The 17,700-nt window shown below is 49.1% G+C and overlaps 1 protein-coding gene and 1 non-coding gene across 3 annotated transcripts in view; one reads left to right on the top strand and one right to left on the bottom strand.

Moving 5' to 3' along the window:
- Positions 1-514: 514 nt before the first annotated feature.
- Positions 515-17,700, bottom strand: part of LSS (lanosterol synthase) — a 33,608-nt gene continuing 16,422 nt past the window's right edge. The window contains exons 17-22 of one of the 2 annotated variants that reach the window (XM_039222137.1): positions 16,902-17,007; positions 5,957-6,022; positions 5,321-5,401; positions 4,579-4,749; positions 3,629-3,707; positions 515-3,068 (exon numbers count right to left, since the gene is read on the bottom strand). In XM_039222137.1, coding sequence (XP_039078068.1) covers positions 2,937-3,068; positions 3,629-3,707; positions 4,579-4,749; positions 5,321-5,401; positions 5,957-6,022; positions 16,902-17,007 — 635 coding nt within the window. In that variant the 3' untranslated portion in view covers positions 515-2,936. Of the gene's footprint in view, positions 3,069-3,628; positions 3,708-4,578; positions 4,750-5,320; positions 5,402-5,956; positions 6,023-8,289; positions 8,628-16,901; positions 17,008-17,700 lie in introns of those variants that run through there. The other variant, XM_039222138.1, reaches the window with a different exon arrangement.
- On the top strand, positions 16,172-16,256 carry TRNAE-UUC. Its single transcript has one exon. It is a non-coding gene; the product is annotated as a tRNA-Glu (tRNA).

The following is a 17,700-nucleotide window of genomic DNA, read 5'->3' as shown; positions in this document are numbered from 1 at the left end:
TTATCCGTACCATCCTTATCCTCCTGAGTGGTGACAGGGGGTCTCTGAGGCAGAAGCCAAAGCCCCAGATGAAAACGCCAGGCACAAAGTTCACACACCATGGAGGGGCCTGGTGCTCTCCCGAGCAGTACCCTCAGCCTCCTCCCACCGCCACTGGTGTGGGTGCCTACAGTGGCACCCCGCTGCGAGCAGACGCCCTATGGTGAGGCTCACAACCAGTGAGACCAGCTACTGGGGCTGCTGTGTGTACGCTCCAGCCGCCGCCTAGAGAACTGAGGGCAGAAGAGCGACCGCCCCCGCCCCGCCATCCCGCCCCCCCATCCCGCCCCCGCTGGCGCCTTAAGTCCTGTCAACTCCCCTCTGCCTCCTGTTTCTACCCTTAATTCCATTTTCAAACAAAGTGAATTGTGAATAAAAAGTTCTACTGCGGATGGAGACAAAGATAAATCAAGCTAACTAATTAATCTATAATTAGCATATCTGCAGGGATAAGAAAAGAAGAAGCAACAGTGGATAGTATTAATTTTTGTAACATTTTATTGCCCAAATAAAATTTAAATGTATGTAGCAACACTGATTAGGTTCAGTAAAGAAAACTATTAGAGTTGAATTTCCACTGTGAGTTAAGGGTTTATAGTTAGGGAATTCCTCCTCACAGGGAAAGTTTAAAGTTTACACCCGGTGAATACAGAAAACTTAATATGGCTCCAGCAAAAATTTCCAGTAAATACTCAAAGTCTGCTCCCAATAACCAAAAATAATTTGAATTCAAGCATCTTTGTTGATTTGCCCAGGAAAGAGAACCTGATTTAGTCTAAAGTACAGCTGACACGAGTTTGTATTAGTTTCAGGTACAGCAGTGATTCAACCGTACACATGCTCAGCGTCCCCCACAGCAGGTGCGGTCACCACCCAACGTGACTGAGCTGTCACTGGCTATGTGCCTCAGGCCACGCTTTCTATCACCTGACTTACACATTTTGTGACTGGAAGTGTGGACTCTTCTGTTTCACTCACCTCCTATGCTCTCCCTGCTGGCAACCACCAGTTTGTTCTATATTTATGCGTTTGTTTCTGTTCTGTTTTGCCGAGAACTTGATTTTTAATTAGGCTGAAGCACATAATTTCCACTCAAATAATGACATATACCTGCTCATCTTCTAGCAGTTACTCTTATCCCCTGAAAACCCCAGATCTGTGACTGTTCCCAAGTTGAGACAAAACACAAGTGTGACCTGCTTCTAAGGGAATCACATATCTGTTTGTTAAGATAGCTGCCCACAGAAATGAATTTGCAGTATAAAAGTAGATTTTCATTGCTTAGGTTTGACCCAGTGATCTGGCCCCCTGGGAGCCTACCAGGGGCAGCGGTCACTTCAAGGGGCAGAAGCTTGCGCTGCTGCTGTCCCAGCTGGGGGAGAATAGGGGCCAAGAAAAGAAGGGCAAGAGCAAACCCAATAGATTTCAAAGGGATCCCAACAGTCCCTTCAGCCAAAATAAATCCAAGTTAAAAAATGTCTGGGGGAAAGTGCTGACACTCAATAGGTAGTCACTGAACACCCACTACGTGCCACACAGTGTGGCAGCCGGTGGAACCAGTGGGGCCACCTGTGTGTACACACAACCCAGACCCTGGGGAAGAGGAGTCAGCGGAGGAGGTCAGGCAGGCCCCAGGCAGAGTCAGGGACGGCACTCAAGGCCAGCAGAGCTGCAGGGTCAAGGCCACGTGCTGCAGTCTCGGCAAGGGCCCTGCAGGGATCTGGTCAGAGAAGGGCAGGAACGGAGGAGCACTCGGACATCAGGCTGCCTGAGGGAGCACAGTCGGGGCGGCTGCCAGCCCAGGAGGCGGCACAGAAGACCAACAGGCAGAGGGGCACGGGGGCAACACCAGACCCGGCTTTTATTCTCATCAAAGCTCTTGGTGGCTCCACACATCCTCACTCCTAGGGAAGCCCTGAGCACATGAGCCACATGTCTCAAAGGTCAACGGCAAGTCCAGAGCCCGGGTTTTTCCATCCTGGGCCCCAAACCCATGCACACCAAACCAGATTTAGAGATAGAAGGGAATTCAGAGGTTTAGCGCCCAAGAGGCACTGCCCCAGAAATCTGGCCCTCACTTCCGCTCAGAGGACAAGCCAGGACATGAGGGTTAGTGGCAGCCTAGAGGGCACCCTACGGCGCCAGGCTTGTCCAGCCAGCAACGCTGACTGCCCCACAGTGGTGACCACCGAACCACTCGTGAGCGCTCCCTGCTTGCCACACTGAGCCTGCTGCCTGAGCCTGTCATCACGAGACGCTACGGGTTAGAAGCGGGAGAGAGGGATACTGGTGCCCACAACTGGTGACCACGATGCAGCAGGGGCGAACCTGGGGTGGAGGGCACAGCCAGCAGCCACTCCCTCTGCACAGCCCCAGGCACTCAGCAAGTCTGCTCCCAGTTCCTTGCCGAGCCCAGGGCCGCCATGGTGACCAGACCACATCCCTCAGCCCCACAGACAGAAGAAATAGGAAGAGCCGGCTGCGGGGCAGCACCAGCAGGAGGCAGATGAGGCCCCGCGCCCCTCGCCTGAGAACCGAGGTTTTGGTCGAGAAAGCCCTCCCAGCCCCAAAGCGAGGAGGCACGCCCTGGCCAGGGGCTGCGGAACACGCTGGGCGCTGGCGGGGGTCAGGGCTCATCTTGTCCTCTCCTCCCCAGAGCTCCAGAGCTCTTCAAAGAATTAAACCCATCCTGAAAATCAAGTGCCTAAAGCCACCGGCCCCACCCCTGCCCCAGGCCTGGTCGCACCATGTGGAAGGGGGCGGTGAGGGGCACTGGACCCCTGGGCAGGGGGCCCCTGCAGCTCACCCAAGCTGCCCCACCAGGACTCACATGACAGCCACTGCTCAGCAGCCCCCCGGACAACGGTGCCCACCACCCACCTGCCTGCCAGGCACCCTCAAGGGAGGCCAGCAAGGGCACTCTCGGGGTACAGGTGGGAGAAGCGGCCGAGGGCCCAGATGGGGAAGACGTTCTTGTAGCTGTTATAGTTGATGGCACAGGACTTGTTGAAGACACCAGAGATGTTGTCCTGAAAGAACACAGAGACATAAACACAAAGGCTCTAGCAGGTGGCTAAGGGGCTCCCTGAACGGAGACTCCAGCCACAGAGCCGGCAGGCTCCCGGGGTGGGGGTGGGGGGTCCGCGGGAACCTCTGCAGGCCATTCCCCTGCTACCACCTTAGCTCTGGACCTCTCACCCTGCAGGGGACCCTCCGGCCTCAGTCACTAGCCCTTCAGAGCTGTCAACCCTGGACTCATCCAAGGGAGCGGGTCAGCCTCATGTGACCTCGTGACCGCATGCCCACAGGAAAAGGTGAAGGTGTCCTGCATTCCCTGCTGAGGCAGAGCCTGAGGGTATCCAGTGTCCTCCACCCCAGCACCAGCCCTGCCCCAGAGCCCGGGCTTCATTACAGACCTGCCTCCACCACAGGCTCTCACTGGTGGTGTTTGCAAACCTCAAGTCCCCAAAGCTAAGACCCTGCCCATGAGGAGACCATTAGGGATGCAGGGACGGGGTAGGGCTGGAAGACATTCATGCAAATCAAGGTCAGCGCTGGGCCTTGTGCTCCTCAGGCCTCCTTGGCATACCTGGGGCCAGTCGCCGCTGGGGAGCTGTTTTCTAAGCAGCCACCGGACTCCCTTCTCCAGGGCCTCTATGCAGGGATGCCTGGGGGGGAAGAGGAGGCACTGAGCGTGTCTGCCACCACTCTTTGGGGGAAAGCGCCTCTGGCTACAGCCCAACCTGCACCCTCACCCTCGGGCTGCCAGCCCGTGGAGGATGTAAAATGCTGAGTGATGACCGAACTGTCGCCGACGCACACAAGGAACTGCCGCCCACCACGAGAGTTAGCATGCTGCAGGCTGCCGCTGCACATTTTCTACCCAGAATCCCAGAGAAATGCAAAAGGCAGCCAGTGTGGAGATGAGCAGGCCAGGTAGGCAGCCCCACACACATGGCTGGTGAAGGGCCCTGCCTGCTCCAGACCTGCCCCAGGGCCCTGAACAAGATGCACTCTTTGGCTCACTCTAGGACAGAAGGAGGTGAAACTCGTGCCTGTCCAGCCCACTGGTCCTCAGGCCCCTCTGAGGGCTGTGCAAGCCACGTGTGCTAATCCTCACTAATCAAGGGAAGGGATGACACCACAGGACTGAGCTCGGCTGCTGCTCCTGCTCACACTGACCTAGTCTAACATTGAGGGAGTTTTAGGAAGATTCCCCAAATGGCCTCAAAGGCCACAGGACCGCACAGACTGGGACACTGTGCGTGTCTGCGTGTGCGTGCGTGCATGTGCGCTCTCATGTGCGTGTGTCTGGGCCTGCGCGCGCACACGGAGGCAGGAGCAGCTGCAGGGCCCTGCCTCGCCCTACAGTCTTGTCCCCCTTGTCACTCTGGGTGGTCTTCTAGAAGGCAAGCCTCTCTGCAGGAACCCCCTTGCCCTGCAGGCCTCACCTCCCACGTCTGCTCACAGCTCACCCACCCACACCCCACCCACGCTGCCTGCTCGATGCTCAGTGTCCTTCCTCCTCCTGACCCCCACCTGACGGCCATGAGCCCCATCAAGGCCCAGGACGTGTTGTGGATCTGGGACGTGGCACTCTGTATGTAACGCCGTTCCTTGCAGGACTCGAAGTCTTCCCCCCAGCCCCCGTCCGCCATCTGCTGGGATAGCAGGAAGTCACAGGCCCGGGAGACTGCCGCACACACGGCCCTGTAGACACCAGCAACACAGGAGATGCTGTCACTCCGGGGAGGTCCCAGGTCCCCACTGGCCAGGCCTCCCCAGGGGTAAGGGGAGGAGTATGGCGGGGGTGGGGAGGGGGAGGCAGTCTGACTCCGGTCCCACCCACCACATAAGGTCCACCCACCACAGAGACACCTGGCTCCTAAGTTTGCTGGGAAGATCAACTGAAAAGCTCTGTGGCTGCAGATGCCACGCAGATATGACCACCCCTGAAACCCCACAAAGCAGAGCTGGGTGAGGTGGCTGGAGACAGCTCAGACCTGAGGCCACCCTCCCATCTCTCAGCCCAGCCCAGTGGGTGTCCCACTGGGCGTGGAGGCCAGGTAAGCCCAAGGTGCCCCTCCACACACAAGCCAGAAACTCCCCAGAGGAGCCCGGCAAGACCCCAGTCCAGTGTCTTTACTAGAAGAGGTGTTGTTGGCTCATGAGCAGGAAAATAAAAACACCCCCCCCAAACTGACTTCAAAGGAAAAGACACCCCCAGCAGTGTTCTGCTGAGAAGAGCCTCACTCCAGTGGGGGCAAATGCCCACACTCACCCGCTGCGGTAAGTCTGCCCCATGCAGGCGAAAGCTTCCAGCCCGAACCAGGTGCCATAGGTGAAGCAAACTCCCCAGGAGCTGGACGAAGACAAAGGAGGGGCTCAGCCTTGTGGTCTCATTCAGATGGGTGTGCAAAACAACAGGAGTTCTGCCAGACTTTGGGAACACCCTCCATCATGGGGTCAGGGAAGCTGGCGTGATTTTCAAGAAAACCATCCAAGTGGCCAAGCGAGCAGCCAGCTCCAGTGCCTCAGGCTTTACGGCCCAGGACAAGGAAAACACACCTAACGCCTACCCCCCACCCCTCCCGCCGCTCCCGGCCCTCACGGGTTGGCTCCAGCTGCTGACGCCACAAAGCAACATGAACTGATCCACACCCAGAGGAAGCAGTGATCACAGACACGACAAACCAGGCACCAGGCCACCAAGCCCTTCCAACACACTCGGCCAAACCGCTTTAGCAGCGAGCTGAGCAAGCACCGCCAGGGTGAGGCCAGGCGTTCAAAACCAAACAAGGTCCAAAATCTGTCGCTAGAAGCTCACTCCTGGAACACATGACTGAACATCACAGGAGCACTGAAGAGCAGAGCCCTCCCGGCCCACGCACACACGCATACCCGGGAGCTCACTTACCCTTCCCAGGAGCCGTCAGCCCGCTGCTTCTGCCGACAGAACTCCAGGCCCTGCTCGAGCGTCTCCCTGGAACACAGGAGGATGGCTAACCCAACACAGCAATCCGCCCACCCCGAGCATACCCGGCCCACGGCCTCAGAAGAACCAGCAAGGTCTCCCTTACAAAAACGGGTAAAAAACAACAGTTGAGAGAAGAAATGCAAAGGTCAGAGAATAAGGGAGGAGAGGGCACAGGAGGAAGAAGCAAACTGACAGTGAAACGAAATGCAGGAGGGAAGTAAAATGTCAGTGAGGAGCAGCTACAGACACAGACTGTTGTTTCACTGCAATAACGTCACCGACACGAGCTTGAGTAAACATACAGAATGAAACTTTAAAAAGAAATGAAAAATTAGAGAGAAAATAATAGATTTTGAGGGCAGAGATTCATCCTAAGTCTAACTGGTACTTTGGGAGAATTAACTGGTTCTCTGAAAAGGCTGAAGTGAAGGTATAAATACACCCTCCAAGGTGACCCCCATGACCCTCGGGTGTGGGCAGCACCTGAGACTTGTTTCCAAACAACAGGTTGCAGCCAAGTTGATGGGACATCACTTCCGTGACTCAGGCACAGGGAAGTCTAGCTTCTGTCTTGCAAGCAGACTCCCTGGCCCTTCCCGGCTTCATGAGATGCCACAGAGGTGCCCAGATGGCAAGAAACTGAGGGTGGCCTCCAGCCAATGGTCAGAGAGGAAATGGGACCCTGAGGCTGACATTTTGCAATGAATGGAAACCTGCCAGCAATTACATGAAACTCCATAAGACCCTCCCTTTGCCGCTGCTTGGACGAGACCCCAGTCCTGGCCAGTATCCTGGCTGCAGCCCCGTGGGACGTGCAGCCGAGCGCCTGGCTAGGCTGTGCCTGGGTTCCCGACGCACAGAAACTGTGAGGCAACAGACATGTGCTGTTTGAAGCCACCAAGTTTTAGTAATGTTGTGACACAGCAAGAAATAACAAAGGATGAAGGGACAAAAATAATACTAGCGACCAGAGTGATGTGACAAGTATAGTGGAAACTAAAAGAGAAAATAAGAAAACTTGACGCAGCATATGGGAAAACTTAGAATGCACAAACTACTGGGAAAGTAGCTTCTCAAAACTGTCTCAAGCAGAGAGGGAGCCTGGATGGTTCTACAACTACTAAAGACAGGAGTTGTAGATTTAAACTTTGCCCAGAAAAAGAAGTTGAGGCCTAAAAGTTTAAAAGATGAGTTCTACGGGGGCGCCTGGGTGGCTCAGTCAGTTAAGCACCCGACTTTGGCTCAGGTCATGGTCTCGCAGTTTGTGGGTTCGAGCCCCACATCGGGTTCTGTGCTGACAGCTCAGAGCCTGGAGCCTGTTTGGGATTCTGTGTCTCCTTCTCTCTCTGCCCCACCCCGGCTCATGCTCTCTCTTTCTGAAAAATAAATAAAAACTATAAAAAAAAAAAAAGATAAGTTGTACTAACTCACCAAGAATGATCATTCTACTGTTACACAGACTCTTCCAGGAAACACAGGAGGAAGGAACACCCCTGTTTATTCAGCAAACCCAAGAGACCATATAAACATGATGTAGTAGCAAAACACAATTTTCAGGCTATTGATTAATGAACGCAGATGCAAAATTCAAATCTAAGTATGAAGAAACCGAATACAGTAGAGATATGCCAATACTAAGTTAGGTTTATCCCAGAAACACTCAGGTATTTTAACATTACAAAGACTACAATAATCATCTATAACATTAACATATAAAAGAGTATGTTTTTCATCTCAACAGCGACAGAAAGATCATTTCCTAAATTACAACACCCATTCACAACAGAGGGAAAAAACAACTTAACGAAGTAGGAATTAAAAAGAACTTTGTCAGGGGTGCCTGGGTAGCTCACTTGGCTGTATCTAACTTCAGCTCAGGTCATGATCTCATGGTTCATGAGCTGGACCCCCATGTCAGGCTCTGGTGCTGACAGCTCAGAGCCTGGAACCTGCTTCAGATTCTGTCCCTATCTCTCTGCCCCTCCCACACCCCCTCAAAAGTAAACGTTAAAAAAAAAATTAAAAGGGGCTCCTGGGTGGCTCAGTCAGTTAAGTATCCGACTTCAGCTCAGGTCATGATCTCACAATTCATGAGTTTGAGCCCCACGTTGGTGACAGCTTGGAGCCTGGAGCCTACTTCAGATTCTGTGTCTCCCTCTCTCCCTCTCTGTCCCTCCCTTGCTCATGCTCTGTCTCAAAAATAAACATTAAATTAATTAATCAACTAATTAATTAAAAAATGAGAAAGTTCAGCTCTGCAAAAGACACTGTTAACAGAATGAAAAGACAAGCCACAGACTGGGAGAAAAATCTTTGCAAAATACATACTTGACAAAGGACTGCTATTCAAAATATATTCAAAATGTCCTGAAATGTGACAACAGGACAACCCAATTAAGAATGTCCAAGAGATGTGAACACACACCTTACCAAAAAAGATATACAGGCGGCTGATAGATGTATGACAAAGCGTTCAACATTGTATGTCTTCAGAGAATTGCAGATTCAAACGAGATAACACGACATACCCATTAGAATGGCTAAAATCCAAAACACTGACCACCCACATCCAATGCTGGCACGAAACAGCACCAGAAGCTCTTCTCCATTGCTGGTGGGAATGCAAATGATACAGTCACTTTGGAAGACAGTTCGGTAGTTTCTCACAAAACTTATGTACTCCTACCATATGAACCAACCCTATGCTCTCTGGCTGAAAACATGTCCACACAGGGGCGCCTGGGTGGCTCAGTCAGCTGGGCGTCCGGCTTCGGCTCAGGTTATGATCTCACAGCTTCTGAGTTCAAGCCCCGCGTTGGGCTCTATGCTGACAGCTCAAAGCCTGGAGCCTGCTTTGCATTCTGTGTCTCCCTCTCTCTCTGCCCCTCCCTTGCTCACACTCACTCTCTTTTTCTCAACAATAAATAAAGAATAAAAAAAATTTTTTTAAGAGAAAAAAAAATATGTCCACACAAAAAGCTACACAGGAATAATTATAGCATGTTTGTTTATAATTAGTAAACTGTGGAAGATACCACTTAATAATAGGTAAATGGATAAACTATGGCACATCTGTATATTATTTACACTAAAAAAGATAAAATTAAAAGGAGAAACAGACCCATAAATACAAAGAATGGTGCTTGCCAGAGGGGAGGGGGTCAGGGGCAGGGCAAAATGGGGAAAGAGGAGTGAGAGGTACGAGCTTTCAGTCATGGAACGAGTATCAGTGTGATGAAAGGGATAGCACAGGGAGCTGAGTCGGTGGTACTCTAACAGTGTTACATGGTGACAGATGCGTCATGTAGACACCTACGGAATACGAAATCCGCTATGTTGTATGCCTGAAAAGACTGCTGATGTACGTCAACTACACTTCAAGAAAAAAAAATCCAAGCCATGGAAAGATCGTGAAGAGGGGTGCCTGGGTGGCTCAGTCAGTTAAGCATCCAGCTTCGGCTCAGCTCGTGATCTCACATTTCATGAGTTTGGGCTCCACACTGGGATCTGTGCTGACAGCTCGGAGCCTGGAGCTGCTTCAGATTCTGTGTCTCCCTCTCTCTCTGTCCCTCCCCTGCTCATGCTCTGTCTCTTAAAAAATAAATAAAAACATTTAAAAAAAAAAAAAGAAAAAGGGAAGAAACTTAAATGTATATCACTAAGTGAAAGAAGCAAATCAACCGTGACAATCTGGAAAAGGCCAAACTATAGTGATTGCCGGAGTTGGAGGGAAGGGGAAGGATGAATGGGCACAGGATTTTGGGAGCAGTGAGATGTTTCTATATGATAATGATGAACACATGTGTTAGAGATGTGTCACAGCCCATGGAATGTGCAACACAAAGAGTGAACCTGAATGTAAACCATGGACTTTGGATAATAACACTGTATCCATATTGGTTCATCAATTGTAAAATAAGGAACCAATTTATGCAAGATGGGGTAGGCGGTGGAAGGGAGAGTGGTAAACAGGAAGCATCCACTCAATTTTCCCGCAAACCTAAAACTGCTCTATAAGATAAAGTGCATCAAATTTTTAAGTTCAGCAAATTGTCTAGCTATAAGATCAGTATCAAAAATCAAGTGCAGAGGGGGCGCCTGGGTGGCTTAGTCGGTTAAGCATCCGACTTTCGCTTGGGTCATGATCTCACGGTTCGTGGGTTCGAGCCCCGCGTAGGGCTCTGTGCTGACTGCCAGCTCGGAGCCTGGAGCCTGTTTTGGAGTCTGTGTCTCCCTCTCTCTGACCCTCCCCTGCTCACGCTGTCTCTCTCTCTCCTAGAAATAAATAAAAACATTAAAAAAAACTTAAAAAAAAAAAAATCAAGTGCAGAGGACTCTGGGAAGGTGGCAGAGCAGGAAGCCCTAGGAACCTGTCTCCCACCGGGGCACCAGCTGTACCGGCAGCACCTCGTCTGCTGTAAGTCTGTCCGAGACTTGCAGCTTCCAGGGTGCTGCCTGGAGGGTCAATTGTAGCTCTCAGCACGGCAGCTGCTACACATCTCCCAACGCCAGCGCTTGGCAGCTGGTGTGCACCTACTCCTGGAGCAGCTTACACAGAGCTTATGGCACCTGGGTGGACAAAAAAGACCCTGTCTTCCAAATATTGAGCACTTGTGCTCTGATTGCTGCTTCTGATCAGACACTGCTGCACCTCCCCCTCTGGCTAAAACGTGGAAGCAACCCAAGTGTCTATCAACAGATGAATGGACAAGTAACATGTGGTCTATCTATACAATGGAATATTATTCAGCCTTAAAAAGGAACTTTGGGCACAAATCAAAACATGGGTGAACGTTGAGGTCATTATGCTCAGTGAAATAAGCCTGTTGGGTAAAGTCATCAAAAAGGCATGACTCCCAGCTGACCGGTAAGCTGGACCTTGGCACTTGGGAGGCTCCTCACCGCCTCCCGTGTCCTGGGGATGTGGGTTCCACTTGCCTTTCTGGCTACAAGAGGCTGCTCCAAGGACACAGCCTGGAGGTGGTGATGTGGTGCTGAGAACTTCTGCAAGGTAGACAGCACTGAGCCCAGGTAGGGCCTCTTTATAAACATCTACGATCTGGTGGGAGCCTGTGAGGATCCATTCACCTTTCTGCTGCCAAGACACATCTTTGCTTAATAAAACTGCTCCGAACTATCTGCAGGGGACTGTCTTTTTCTTTGGTCTTTCACTGCCCTCCATTCAAAAGGCAAGTTTCAGGTTACACGTGGGAAGCTCTCAACAGGGGTATGACCAACAACCCAGCCACATGAAAACAATATTACAGGATTCCACTTACATGAGGTACCAAGATCATAGACAGAAAAAACTACGTGGACTGCCAGGGACTGGGAGCAGCAGAGATGAGGAAATAAAGCTAACAGGTATAGAGCTTTGATTTTTTAAGAGAAGAGAGTTATAGGGACAGAGGGTAGTAATGGCTACAGAACAGTGTGAATGTAATACTACTGAACTGTGTGCTTAAAAATGATTAGAATGAGAGGGGCGCCTGGGTGGCTCAGTCGGTTGAGCATCTGACTTCAGCTCAGGTCATGATCTCATGGTGCGTGGGTTCGAGCCCCATGTCAGACTCTGTGCTGACAGCTCAGAGCCTGGAGCCTGCTTCAGATTCTATGTCTCCCTCTCTCTCTGCCCCTCCCATGCTCATGCTCTGTCTCTCTCTGTCTCTCAATAAAAAATACACATTAAAAAAATTTTAAAAGCAATAATAATAAAAAATAAACATTAAAAAATAATTTTAAAAAGACAAAAATAAAAATGATTAAGATGATAAATTTTATGTTAGGTGTATTTTAACACAATAAAAAAAGAAAAAAGTCAATAGCATAAGAACCCATGACTCCACATTAATAAGTAAATAAACAGGGGCAAAGCGAATAGTAGAACACCATCCAATACATATGGAAGAAATGGCAATTTTGTAGCCATCATATAAATAATTGATTCGGGCAAGAATCATCGTCAGATGATAAAACAGGTAGAAGTTTGATGAGAAATGGATCACCTACATAATCTAACACTTTCTCCCACAAGAAAAAAACAGCAAGTTCACAGTGGAGAAAACAAGTGGTCATCACCTCAATCACGGGGTCCATGTTGATGTGCACTTCCTGGTGTCATGCACTAAGAAGTCCTCATCACTTTTGTAATATTCCTGACAAAAACACATAATTTTATAACCTGAATCTAATTATGGGGAAACACCAGAAAAACACATGTTGAGGATATCCTACAAAAACTTGTCATGTGCCTTAAAAATGTCAGTTGTCAACCCCAAGGAGACATGAAAGGATTGTTCCAGGGAGGGAGAGACTAACAGCCGGCAGCTCAGTTCAGTGACCCCAGGGTAAATCTTGAGGGAAGAGTTTGCTATAAAAGCAACTAGCGCAATTTAAATAAGTTCTGCAGATCATATTGATGTTAATATTGTACAGTGTTAATACTGTGACTCCTATTTCCAGAAGAGAATATCCTTGTTAAGAAATACTACAGTACTGGGGCGCCTGCGTGGCTCAGTCGGGTAAGCATCTGACTCTTGATTTTGGCTCAGGTCATGATCTTGCAGTTCTGAGATCAAGCCCCAGATCTTACTCTTCACCCTGCTTAGGATTCTCATTCTCTCTCTCTCTGCCCCTCCCCTGTGCTCTCTCTCCCTCTCTCAAAATAAATAAATAAACTTAAAAAAAAAAAACCAACAAAGAAAGAAATGCTAAAGAATTTAGGGATTAAGGCACATCACATTTGCACCTTACCGTAAAATGACTTTGGAAAAATATACATGGAAGGAACACAATGAAGCAAATGTGAAATGTTAACAGCTGAAGAATGTTGGTAAGAGATAAACAGGAGAGCCTTTTACTACAAGTATAACTTTCCTGTAAGCTTGAAATTAAGAGAGAATTTCAAGTCAAGGCAGTAAAAATGGAATGTTCCATATATGTAGTGTCAGAGTACTTGGCTACTTCAAACTCTCTATTTTTTTTTTTAAATGTTTTATTTATTTCTAGGAGAGAGAGAGAGAGACAGCGTGAGCAGGGGAGGGTCAGAGTGAGAGGGAGTCACAGACTGAAACAGGCTCCAGGCTCCGAGCTGGCAGTCAGCACAGAGCACGACATGGGGCTCGAACCCATGAACCGCGAGATCATGACCTAAGTGAAAGTCGGACGCTTAACCGACTAAGCCACCCAGGCGCCCCTCAAACTTTCTCTCTAAAACTCCCCCAGATAAATTTAAAAATTTTAGTACAATTAATACATTTATTTAAGTGCTTCTGTCAAACTGGCAAGAGAGCAAAACCATCTGGAACTTTACACAGTAACCACAGTCACACTGTGCTTCCCACACTGTTGCCCCCACACCACTGTCCCCTTTGGGTGGGGGATCCCAGACCGACAGGGGAAGTGACTGGGACCAGGACCACATTACCGGGAAAGGGCCAGGGTGGGGGGCGGAGATCTCCCCACACAGGCTGACCCCAAAACCATGTGACTCTAGGGAAAAATAATGGTCCCAGATAAAGATTTAACAAGAGGGAAGGCACTAATTAAGGTTAAAATGGGTTAAAAAGCCAAAAGTGACAATGAAAATTTAGAAATAACCAAGACACTGGGGGCCACTAAAACACTCGAAAACCTGCAACCGTCAGGACCCCTGCAGGAGGAGAATGCAACCTGTCACGGGCAGTGGTCCCCCGCTCTCAGACACCTCGCCAGCACCAACGGACCCAGCTCTGTAGGATCCATGGCAGAACAGAGATCAAGCAATCCTAACAGATTCCTCCCAGCAGTGATGAGCGTCTCGCTTCTGCTTTCTCCAGGATTCCTCCAAGGGGCACACTTTATTGTTTTTTAGAAAACTTCCTAAAAAGATGATCTACTAAAAAAGGTCAATTATATGAGAGTGTCACTCAGGACAAGCTGTGCCCAGAGGAAGGGACCAGAGATCACCCTTCAGCACAGCATACGGCTCGTGGACCCCCAAGCTCAGGTGACAAAACCACGACTAGATACAGCATCCCCCCAATGGCTGCACCACCTGCCAGGACAGAAGGAAACCGGCAAAACACAACTAGAAAATCCTCCAATTTTTTTGGAAATAAAGCCTCATACTCCTAAACAACTCCTGGCCAAAGAAGAACTCACAATAGAAACAAAATAATTTTAACTGAATGATACACCAAGACTTACTGTATCTTAAGCGCACATTTAAAAAGAAAGCTGAAATCATTTTAGTATCCATCTAAGTTAGAAAAAAGAAAATAGAAAGAAAATAATAAAGAGCAAAAATTGGTGAAACCAAAACAAACACCAAATAAATAAACATGATAGAATCAAAGACATGGTTCTTTGAAAAGACCAGTGAGATTGGCAAGCAGCCAACGTCAGGAAGGAAATGAGGACATCAGCGGCGAGGCAACTGTCAAGCACCATGGGCCAGCTCAGTGCTGAGCCATAGAAAATGGAGCTAAAATGGGAAAATTCCCCAAACCATAGAAACACAGACAAAAGGAAATCTGTACAGTCCTATAACAAGAAACATGTAAATAAAAACTTAACCCTTTCCCTCAAAGGAAACTCCAGGCCCAAATGGAATTTCCAAACACTTGAGGCAGAAATAGCACAAAGCTGGGGCACCTGGGTGGCTCAGTCGGTTGAGCTTCCGACTTCGGCTCAGGTCATGATCTCACGGTTCGTGGGTTTGAGCCCCACGTCAGGCTCTGTGCTAACAGCTCAGAGTCTGGAGCCTGTTTCGGATTCTGTGTCTCCCTCTCTCTCTGACCCTCCCCTGCTCTTGCTGCGCCTCTCTCTCTGTGTCTCAGAAATAAATAAAACATTAAAAAAAAAAAAAAAGAAATAGCACAAACCTCACAAACTCTTTCAGAAAATTTAAAAAGAAAATATACTTTCTAACTCCTCTCATGAGTCCTGCATTACTTTCTTGGAAGAGCTTGACAAACACATTGAAGGGAAATAGCAGACTGGTTTCTCTATAACCACGGTTGTAAAAATCCTTTCAAAAGTACTTTTTTAACTGAATCCAGCGATATCTAAAAAGGAAAGCACATGACCCAACTTGAGTCTATACCAGCTTTGCTGTGAAGCAGGAAATAATGAGGTCACACTGGGGTGAAGGGGGATCTACAAAGTGAATGAACGTACCCCACAACACAGTGAGTCCACTCCTAAGCACGTGTCCTCAAGATAGGGGTACCCTGAGCCCCAAAAGACAGGTACAGAGTGTTCATGGCAAGATGATTCACAGAAACCCACTGAAAGTCCCCCAAGGATCCAAGACAAACCAACGGAGAGATGAAGTGTGGCATCTACACTGAACAGACACGCTGCTGCTTGGCAACCATCAGGCTGGGCCTTACAAGCACTAAGTCACGTGGAAGAGCCAGGCACATGAGTCTGGTTGTGGGACTGATTCCCCGAGTGTGGGATTAGAGCAGCCCGAGAACCAGGATGGCTGCTTCTGGTAACATCTATGTGCCCACTTCATAATCCATTAGGTACCACACATAAAAAGCTGTGCACCTCTCTGCACATGTGCCAGACATCAACAGGACACGCTTATTTAAAAACTACCATTTACGTGAACATAGGTGGAGTTGGAGGTATAGATCTTTTTGACCTTCATTAGGATGTTTCATTTTCGTGTTACAGCTGTGCCACTCTGAGTCCTCAATACACATATTTGATATAGAACTGACCTCAGAACACTGATTCCACTGGTATGCAGATTTTTCTCGATAAATATCATACTGCACTGTAAATATATTTCCTCTTCCTTATTATTTTCTTTGATTTAGTTTTCTCTAGCTTATTTTATTGTAAAAACACAGTATATATAACACACAATATACAAAAAATATATTAATCAACTACTTATGTTATCAGTAAGGTTTCCAGTCAACAAAAGACTATCAGTAAAGTTTTTGGAGAATCAGAAGTTAAATGCAGGTTTATGGGGCACCTGGGTGGTTCAATCAGTCGACTGAGCATCTGAATTCAGCTCAGGTCATGATCTCAATGTTTGTGGGTTTGAGCCTGCCTTAGATTCTGTGTCTCCCTCTCTTTCTGCCCCTCCCCTGCTTGCTAGCTATCTTTCTCTCAAAAATAAATAAACATTAAAAAATTTATTTATTTCGGGGCGCCCGGGTGGCTTAGTTGGTTAAGCGTCCGACTTTCGCTCGGGTCATGATCTCGTGGTTCGTGGGTTCGAGCCCCGCGTCGGGCTCTGTGCTGACTGCCAGCTCAGAGCCTGGAGCCTGTTTCAGTCTGTGACACCCTCTCTCTCTGACCCTCCCCTTCTCACGCTGTCTCTCTCTCTCTCTCTCCTAGAAATAAAATTAAAAAAAAAAAAAAATTTATTTATTTCAAAATTTTTTTTAATATTTACTAACTTTTGAGAGACAGAGTATGAGTGGGGAAGGGGCAGACAGAGAGGGAGACACAGAATCTGGAGTAGGTTTCAGGCTCTGAGCTGTCAGCACAGAGCCAACAGGGGCCTTGAACCCATGAACAATGAGATCACGACCTGAGCTGAAGCTGGACACTTAACCAACAGAGTCATCCGGGCACTGCCCCCATCCCCTGCCCAAAAAAAATTTTTTTTGGTTACACGCAGATTTACAACTGCACAGAGGTTTGGCACTCCTAACCCCTACGTTGTTCAGTTCAAGGGTCAGCTGTACTTCAGGGCATACAACTGGACTCAGGAACACTGGAAATCCCTTCTGTTATTAAATGAGTTTTAATCCACAGAGTTCCCTTCCTACAGTGAGCCACCCACCCCAGCAACAACATGCTCTGTGTCCTCTGTGGCAGCATCTCAGCTCCTGGCTCCTGAGATGGTGGCACCCTGTGCCAAGACCACCCTTACCGGATCTCCCTTGCCCTGTGGTCCGGGAAACGCTCATGGAAAAGTTTCAGTGCCTGCATCACAGCCGAGGTGCACTCCACATATGTGTAGTCGATCATGATGTCCCCTGGGAGAGGGAAGGAAAATTTGATGTATATGAGCTTCACGTGTCACACAATTTGGCAACTCAGACCACACCACGAAGAACGAGAAGGTCATAACATGCAGACCTATGTGGAATATCCAGAGCCTGATGGTCCTCCAGAGGAACAAGGGAAGAGCCCCCAGTGACTGGCCCGGGAGACATGGTCACTAGGTGGGAGAGTGACCCGGAGTCCTGTCTGGCTACAGGACAGCTAAGCCAGCAGGGGGGGAAAGGAGAGGGGTACAAGGCAGAGCTGTGCCCCAGCCCCCAACCAGACCACATTTAATAATTACAGGAGCAAGACAGAGACCTGCAAGTAGGGCACAGGGGCGTTTGCAAAGGCAAACTCAGGTGAAGGCACTCAGGTAAAGCGGCTGCCCTTGCAGACCGGAACCATGTGCACAGCAGGGAGGACACAGGACCTAGGGGTCCCTACCGACACCCTCCTGCCAGGTGCCTGAGCTCTGTGAAAAGCACACAAGACACAGGGTGGTTTCCACAGAGGATGAAAAACAGCAGGAGGCAGCCCAGGCTCAAGCCAGAGAACCAGGTGACTCCTCCGCCAACCTCCGAGAAACAAAACCACAGCGTTTCCATCTACAACCACAGGCACTATGGCCACCTTTGGAGTTCAAGGAGCACAGAACATTCCAGTGTTTAGAGAGTGCTCTTTAA

The sequence above is a fragment of the Hyaena hyaena genome, unplaced genomic scaffold, assembly GCF_003009895.1.
Source record: "Hyaena hyaena isolate Hyena2069 unplaced genomic scaffold, ASM300989v1 scaffold_1087, whole genome shotgun sequence".
Taxonomy (NCBI): domain Eukaryota; kingdom Metazoa; phylum Chordata; class Mammalia; order Carnivora; family Hyaenidae; genus Hyaena; species Hyaena hyaena.
Note: the sequence above shows the minus strand (reverse complement) of the source record. Positions and strands in the feature narration are given on the sequence as shown.